The sequence below is a fragment of the Gossypium hirsutum genome, chromosome A12 (genome assembly GCF_007990345.1).
Source record: "Gossypium hirsutum isolate 1008001.06 chromosome A12, Gossypium_hirsutum_v2.1, whole genome shotgun sequence".
In the NCBI taxonomy this organism is placed as follows: domain Eukaryota; kingdom Viridiplantae; phylum Streptophyta; class Magnoliopsida; order Malvales; family Malvaceae; genus Gossypium; species Gossypium hirsutum.
In genome coordinates this window covers 104,915,729-104,923,727 of record NC_053435.1, presented here as the reverse complement: position 1 = coordinate 104,923,727, position 7,999 = coordinate 104,915,729, and the positions used below count along the sequence as shown (strand labels likewise).

The following is a 7,999-nucleotide window of genomic DNA, read 5'->3' as shown; positions in this document are numbered from 1 at the left end:
AAATTCGGGGTTTCTCTAATTTTGAATATTTAAAATTTGTATCAATTTCATATTCAAATCCATTCAAGTAGAAACTGGATGAGTTTAAATGATTAATTTTCACAATTAAATTAAAATAAATAAAATCTAAGTTAAATTTTAATATTAGTCCATGTACTTTATAAAAGTCGTGGATTTAATCATTATATTTTTCTTTGATAAATTTTAGTCTCCTATATTCTTCAAATTCTAGAATTTTAATCCCAACTGAAACAATAGGAGTTAAATATGTTTGATCAAATTCAATTATTGGAGCTATACTATACATGCAATTGCAGATTTAGCCTACATACTACAATTGGATCACTTTATGTCCTTATACTTTTTGAATTCTGAAATTTCAGTATTGATGTAAATGACCACCGTTACTCTATTACATGAATCTTTAGTGAGTAATATGTAAAAATAACAAGCTGACATGGCATTACACATATGATAATATATTTGCCGCATTAGATTTTGAAAATATCGCAACTTAGGTTATGCTTGATAATCTAAAAAATTAAATGTTGAAAAATAAGTACTAAAAAAATAAATATTGAATTTGAGTTATAAAATATGTTTAGTGTTTTATTTAAAATTGAGCAGTAAATATAATTAAATTATTTGATAGAGAATAATATAATCTTAAATGAAATAAAATAAAATAAAATAAAAAACCATTAAATTTATTCTCTATTAAGTGATGTGTAAGAACTTATCCACTTATCATTTTATATATATATATTTTTTCAGCAAAAAATCTATTCAATTGGTTTCATTGTGGGTTATCAAATGCGTTTGAAAAATTAAGTTATGAAAATATTAATTCATAGTTGATTGATTTTTCTTCAACACTTTATCAAACAAAATGAATTCAATAGTTAATATTCGGTGAGAACTATAAAATTTTAAAGGATAAAAATTAAAATTGATCAAATTAAAATATAAATACTAAATTAACAACCTTTGTAAAGTATAAAAAGGGTCAAAATTTGTAATAAGACCTCGTACTTTGCATAAATTGTAAATTTTGTACATGTACCTTAATTTAATTGATTTTAGCTCGTGTACTTTTCGAATTTTGAAATTTTAGTATTGATCTAATGGTAACAATTAAATCCGTATGTTCAAATTATGTCACCAGTCTGTATATTTTGATTAAAGTTATAATTTAGTCTGCATTTACATATTGGATCATTTTTAGTAGCTATAATATTTGAATTTCAAAATTTTAGTTTTAATGCAAACGACTTTTGTTAAATCTATTAACTAATTTTTTGTGAGTAATATGTGAAAACAATTTGACACATTAAATTTCAAAATAATAAGACTTAACTTAATGAATTTAATAATTATTATTTAATTAGGAATAGAATTTTCAAATTCTAAAAATGACAAAATTAAAGTATAAAAGAAAATAAGAGGTGTATTAACAAAACTTTACAAAAATAATAGCAGAATTTAACCTAAAATAGGAATTCAAACGAATCAAGGTAGGAACAAAATGAAGGGATTTAAGTTTATGGGGTATGGCGACACACCACAACATTTAACGCAGTCATGAAGAATTCGTGTGCGGGAGAGTGCGTAGGTAAGAATAGGAACCATGCAAAACAATTTCCTCACCAAACAAATTAATCCAATGGGACCCACACTATCACTTCCATATCACTCTGGGTCCCACATCCATTAAATACCCCCACTCCGCTTATTATAGCCGTTAGCCGAGCCATTTTCAACAAAATAAAACACAATGGCGTGTTGCATTGCCCGGTTACCAAAGGAAAATGAAAGGACCGACCGTACGACACCATGGCAGGTCGTTTCCCATGGCAGTTGATAAGCATTCACTGTGCTTTCTCTCTCCCTCTTTCCCATTTTTCGATTCAAACTTTTCTTTTCTTTCGAAAACCTCTGCATTTACAGTTTCTCTCTTTGCTCAACTAATAGGCGTTTTTCTTTCCCCCTCTTTTTATTTTTCTTATAAAGAAATGCTTACAAACCCAATTTTCTGAACCCGAAATCCAGTATCCCCGACCCGTAAAACACATTCATTGTATTGTACTGTGTTTTTCTTCTTTCTTTTGAATCGTTTTGCATTTTTATCGTGTTCTTCAGGTACCATCGGAATTTTTTTCCTTCTAAATTTGGGGTTTCTTTTATTCTATGCAAGATTCTTTTAAAAAATAGCCTTTTAGGCTTTATGTTTGAATGGATTGTATACCAAATAGTTTCTTAATTCTCACTTGGGTTTTAGCTGTTTTGTTTATTGAATTTGAGCATAACGTTGAAAGTGACTAATAGCGTTCTTTTTCTTTTTAAATGCCAAAATTCTGACCTTTTTCAACTTTTGTTTTACTAAAGTTTCCTCGAAGAAAATGCGGCCAAGAGAATCTTACAGCTTCTTCTGTTCTATCTATCTCTTTTCTTCTTAGATTAATGGAGGGTTTTAGAATGTAACCAGTTTTTATTTATTTTTCTGATGCTTCCCTTAAATGGTTCATGAGTGTTTTATTTTTTTATTTATAAGTTTTTGTTCTATAGTTAAAATTTCTAAGCAACCAAACATACTTGTCTTCATTGGTCTACTTTTTCTTGGCTATTGATATCTACAATCCAGCTTTTTAAAAAGTTTTTTTTTTCCCACCATGGGTTGGTGATTAATATATTGCAAATTGGATTGTTTTCAACCTTAAAGTTCTTAATACAAAAAAGGGTTTTAAGTTTTAATCCATTTCTGCTTGTTTCAGGTGATATGAACGGAAGCTTAATGATGAGATAGCAGTAGCATCGTCTTCTTTTTCGTGGGAGTTCATTTATTAAGATCAATTAAAGTCTCGTGAATCAGTGATCGGTTTCTCTGAAGACAAAACCCGCATTCATTTCTTCCTCTAAATATTCGTGTCAGTGATCAAACTTTCTCTTCTCTGGCTTCTATTTAATTAATCTTTACGATTCTCTCTGTACTTCATTAAAAAAAAACCTTGTCCTTTTTTACAGAATCATAACCTAAGGCTCAGAATCTTCCATTAATAAAACGAAAACAAACGTGGAAACTGATGGAGCTGATGGGGTTTTTGATTAGCTAAAGTCAGCTGTTTATTCCCCTAAGTTAGCTTTGTCTCGACAATTGTTAACAAAAATGTTGGAGCATGAACTGTGTTCTTCTCGGGTTCTGTCGCCGTTCAGGGAAGAAAGCGGCGATGAAGAGCTTTCGGTTCTTCCGAGACACACAAAAGTTATTGTCACGGGAAATAATAGAACAAAATCTGTATTGGTTGGCTTGCAAGGCGTGGTCAAGAAAGCTGTGGGCCTAGGTGGTTGGCACTGGCTGGTATATTTTCAGCTTTACTTTCATTTATCATTATTATAGTCTCTTCTCTTTCTTTTTTCCCCTTTTAAATTCCACTATTTGATGCAAATTCTCTCCATAGTCAATATATATCAATGGTTAAGTTGTTTTGCACACTGATTTTTGTAGCTTTAACTTTTGATTAGTTTTCTATAGCTTTTAGTCCGACAGGATGGACCAGACATCAACTTTGTTGTGTTTATGATGCTATTTCCTTAATAATATTGTTTATATATGTGATTGAAGAATCTTGTTTTCTGACCATTTTCAAGGTTTTGAAGAATGGGGTTGAAGTTAAGCTTCAGAGGAATGCATTGAGTGTGTTGGAACATCCTACAGGGAATGAAGTAGGTGATGATCATGATTTTGATAACTCGAGCAGTGGATCGGACATTGGCGAGAAGGACCGCGATTTCCGTAAGTCAAACGAATGTTCTCAACCTTCTGTTTTGTTTTTTCATGTTAACAGATCATGCCCCTTCATGTTTATTTTTTTGCTTTTGGACAGCTAGTAACATTGAGTTCCACAGGCCTGCCAAACCCAGAGTTCGAAATACAAAACCATGGCTGCCATCTGCATCCATGAAATCAACGAATCGTACAGGTTACAGAGATGTTCAATCCATTATTCATGCAACACAATCGGTTAGTATAAGCCAAAAATTGTAGTATGTATCATATATGCCATTGTTTTATGATTCTAAATATACTTGTATCATGTGTTCCTAATTTTGAAGGTAAATTTGGCAAGACTCGACACTGACTCCTTGCGAAGATATTGCAGGCACTTCAAACTTGTCGGTCCCTACTAACTCTCGCCGTCAATGAATTATTATATTTATAGAATTCATGGGGTTCTTTTATCTTTATTTTCAGGGAAGCATCAGTGGTTATTCACCAAGGGAACAAGTACTTAATACGGTGCAGCGGCATTTTGTGTCACAGGTCAATTATCTTCTCTGTTAAGAGACTCATGCATACATACAAATGTGCTGTATTTTCACAGCTTTCCTTTCTAACATCCTTTATTTCGATACAGCCACCGCTAAATGAGGTTAAGGTGATCTCGGAATTCATCACTGCTGCTAAGAGACTGAAAACCGACGACGCGCAGAGTGAGCAACTATGAATGTTTTCATCAATGTATGTAGGACATACATATTTTAGCTCTAACCTTAGATTAGAAAAAAGACTAATTCGGCAAGAGTTGTCGATTGACCGACCGGATATCTCCCCGGTTTTCTAACTTTGTAATATAGGGCTTATGCCCTTTGTTAGTTTCCGGTATATCTACCATTCCCATTAGTTCATATATCCTTATATAACCTATCCTTTAATGAACTACACTAAAACTATTGCTGCTGAAAATAGTTGATGTGTTATCAATTGCTCATATGGGGGGTGGCATAACATGAAATAGACGGTCAGATCATAGACCCTGAACCCTATATATATTTATATATATCGACATATCTCAACCCCATTAAATCATATTATAACTCAAATAACATGATATCGTAATCAACACATTTATCAAATAATTTTCAATATAAATAGCATCACTTTATCACAATGCAGACAGTTATATACATATGTTGGCGTAATTTGAACAAATTAAGTAAATGAGTGTGTACGAACTTTGATTCATGTTTGACATCATTATTGTTGGATTATATTTAATTATTTAATAAAATATAAATTAAACTCAAATTATAAGAGTACAAATAGAGTTTATTACCCGTTTTCGCCTTTGATCCTTGATGTCGCGATCTCATCGATAACTTGTGAATTTTGGATAAGCTTGAAAAACTATCAATTTTTTTATAATGGTCACCTCTCCTCTCTCCCACTTATCATATAAATATATACTTAGTTAATTTAACATTAATTAAACTTTTAATTTATTAGTTAAAAATATGGTTTAATGATGGTTAATGGACTTTGATGATATAATCATGCGAAAACATTTCTATGAATTATAATTGGTTTAATTTTTTCATAGTCCTTGATAAAATTGCATATTAAAGACTTTCAATTCCCTTCAATTAAATCTCATTAATTTAATAGCTTAATCAATTTAATCACTCAGTATATTAATATTATTATTTCCTACTGAACACATAATTATTTTAACTAAATTTTCAATCAACTCATTTTGCGGAGTTGGATTTCAAATTTGAAGTTTCTGGCACTGAATAAAATCAGGTCGTCAGACACTGCTCGTTGTTATTATCGGTAGGCCACTTGTTAAGTAATAGCTGGATTCGACCTTTTCTGTATTTTGCTGGTTGGGAGACCCACGATAGTTTCCAAGACTTGGAGCTCGTCATTGGAGTAGGCTGGGCTGCTTGACCGCATTTGATTGCTAGTTTTACTAAGGAGGTTAAAGTGTGGAATCGGGATCCCTTTGGAATAATAGGTAAACACAAGAGGTTAGTTGTTGGACGTCTAAAAGGGGTCCAAGCTGCTCGTAAACGTTGCTATTCTACGAAGTTGGTTAATCTGGAATCTAAACTTAGGAGAGAACTGGAGAATATTTTAGACCCTGCGGAGCTCTTTAAGCGCTAGAAATCTAGATCAGATTGGCTACTCCATGGGATCGTGATACATCATATTTCGTAAGAGAGCGATGGCCTGGCTAAGTCATAATAAAATATGTGTTTTAAAGGTACAAGGTGAGGAATGGTGCTTTGATGATGAGGACCTTCAAGAGTAGAGGTGTGCATGGGTCGGGCTACCCGGCTCGGCCCGAAGGCCCACTCGAAAAATGGGAGGATTCGGGTAAAAATATAGGTTCGAAATATGGATTTGGGCAAAAAAAGAGGCCCGTTTAAAAAACGGGACGGGCTAGGGTAAAACTTTTTTTAACCCGGGCCCAGCCCGGCCCGGCCCGAATTATATAGTAAATATATATTTTTATTTTTAATCATATTTACATTTTATTTTCAATTTTAATATAATCACTTCTTATTGTATTTTTAATTTGTGTATTATTTTAAGAATTGTTTTAGTATTATTTTTCATTTGTTTCTTATTTTAATATTTGTTTTTAATGTATTTGATTTATTATATTTTAAAATTTTTTTATTTAATGAAATAAGTTAAAAAAAATTAATATGGGCCGGGCCGGGTCGGGTTTAACAAATTTATTTCGAGTCGGGTTTAGACAAATTTTTAGGCCCATATTTCGGGCCAGGCTAAGAAAACGAGCTTAAAATTTTGTCTGGGGCCGATCTGGGCCTGGCCCGAACCCAGACCGGCCCATACACACCTTAATTCAAGAGGAAGCTATTCGATTTTTCCATGATTTATATTCGAATAGTGTTGTGAATGGTGATTTTCCTATTTGTGCGTGTTTTCCATTTTTAAGCTAACAACATTTGGATTTTCTTTTGGCCAAGATTACATAAGAGGAGATTTAATATGCCTTATTCGAGATGGCACCTTTCTAGTCTCCTGGGGTCGATGGCTTGCATGCTCATTTCTTTCAATTGAGTGGGGATCGTTGGTGAAGCTTTGTGTGATTTTGTGAAATTGTATTTAGTGGGAATGATATTAAAGGTTCTATAAACAAAACCCTGATTGTCCTCGTTTCGAAGACTTAAGCACATCATGCCTAAACTTATTGGTCCTAACCAAGTGAGTTTCATTGCAAGGACATCGATAACTGATAATATTTTAATAGCTCAGGAGGTGGTTCACTCTATGAGGACAAGGAAGAGTAAAAAAGGTTGGATGGCCATCAAGGTGCACTTGCAGAAGGCATATGATAGAATCCAATGAAATTTTTTGGAGTACTCTTTATACGAGACAGGACTATCATGTCATTTGGTAAGATTTATAGTGCATTGTGTCTCGTCGAACTCTATGCAAATATTTTGGAATGGTAGTTTGACTGAAGAATTTAAGCCATCTAGGAGTATTTGCTAAGGTGAACCTCTCTTACCTTATCTATTTGTTTTTGGAATGGAGAGACTTGGGCATGATATTGTGAAAGAGGTGAATGAGAACACATGAAAGCCAATTAAACTTGCCAAGGATGGACCGCGGCTGTAGCATTTATTTTTTTGCTGATGATTTAGTGTTGTTTTGTGAAGCTGACGGATTACGAGCCCATAACTTGAAAGGAATTCTCGATTAGTTCACCTATTTCTCAAGGACTAGCAATGAAGTAAGGCAGGAGATGGAATCGATTTTGAGCTTTAACCAAGTGGAGGACTAGGGTAAATATCTTGTATTCCTCTCTCCCACAAATCTGTTCTAGCACCTACGCCTTTTTGCTTGACGAAGTTAAGAGTCACTTGAGTGGTTGGGATGTTAGGGTGCTCTCAATGGCCAATCCTGTTGCTTTGGTGAAATCGTTACTACTTCAATTCCGAACTATTTTATGCAAATTTCTATGATTCCGTCTAGAGTGTGTAGAGATATTGAAGAAAATGGCTAGATAGTTTATTTGGAGGACTATGAATAATGGTAGAAAGATGGCCCTTTGTTTGGAGGTCAATCACTTAAGTCTGGGAGGAGGTCAGGTGCAATGTGGTTTGGTTAATTGGTGATGGCAAATCTGTTGAGTTCTGGACTGACCATTGGATTAATGATATAGACCCACTATAGGAGCTCTTTACA

General features: G+C 33.4%; 1 protein-coding gene across 3 annotated transcripts; it reads left to right on the top strand.

The window, feature by feature from the left end:
• The first annotated feature begins 1,735 nt into the window (after window positions 1-1,735).
• LOC107931870 (uncharacterized) lies at window positions 1,736-4,683 on the top strand. Of its 3 annotated transcripts, none has more exons than XM_016863828.2 (8): window positions 1,736-1,840; window positions 2,772-2,924; window positions 3,022-3,355; window positions 3,646-3,790; window positions 3,882-4,018; window positions 4,111-4,170; window positions 4,250-4,318; window positions 4,413-4,683. In XM_016863828.2, exons 3-8 carry the CDS (start codon window positions 3,164-3,166, stop codon window positions 4,500-4,502), a joined length of 693 nt encoding a protein of 230 aa, XP_016719317.1. In that variant the 5' UTR covers window positions 1,736-1,840; window positions 2,772-2,924; window positions 3,022-3,163; the 3' UTR covers window positions 4,503-4,683. The 3 variants fall into 3 exon arrangements, with proteins under 3 accessions (XP_016719317.1, XP_016719314.1, XP_016719316.1); XM_016863825.2 differs by having other exon boundaries at window positions 1,772-2,139; XM_016863827.2 differs by lacking the exon at window positions 1,736-1,840 and adding an exon at window positions 2,230-2,477.
• Window positions 4,684-7,999: the final 3,316 nt, after the last annotated feature.

Excerpts from the sequence above, each read along its gene's own strand:
- LOC107931870 (XM_016863828.2), top strand. The coding sequence starts at position 3,164 with ATGTTGGAGCATGAACTGTGTTCTTCTCGGGTTCTGTCGCCGTTCAGG. Across the intron at positions 3,356-3,645 it reads TAGGTGGTTGGCACTGGCTG|GTTTTGAAGAATGGGGTTGA; the intron begins GTATATTTTCAG and ends ACCATTTTCAAG. Across the intron at positions 4,171-4,249 it reads ATTGCAGGCACTTCAAACTT|GGAAGCATCAGTGGTTATTC; the intron begins GTCGGTCCCTAC and ends CTTTATTTTCAG.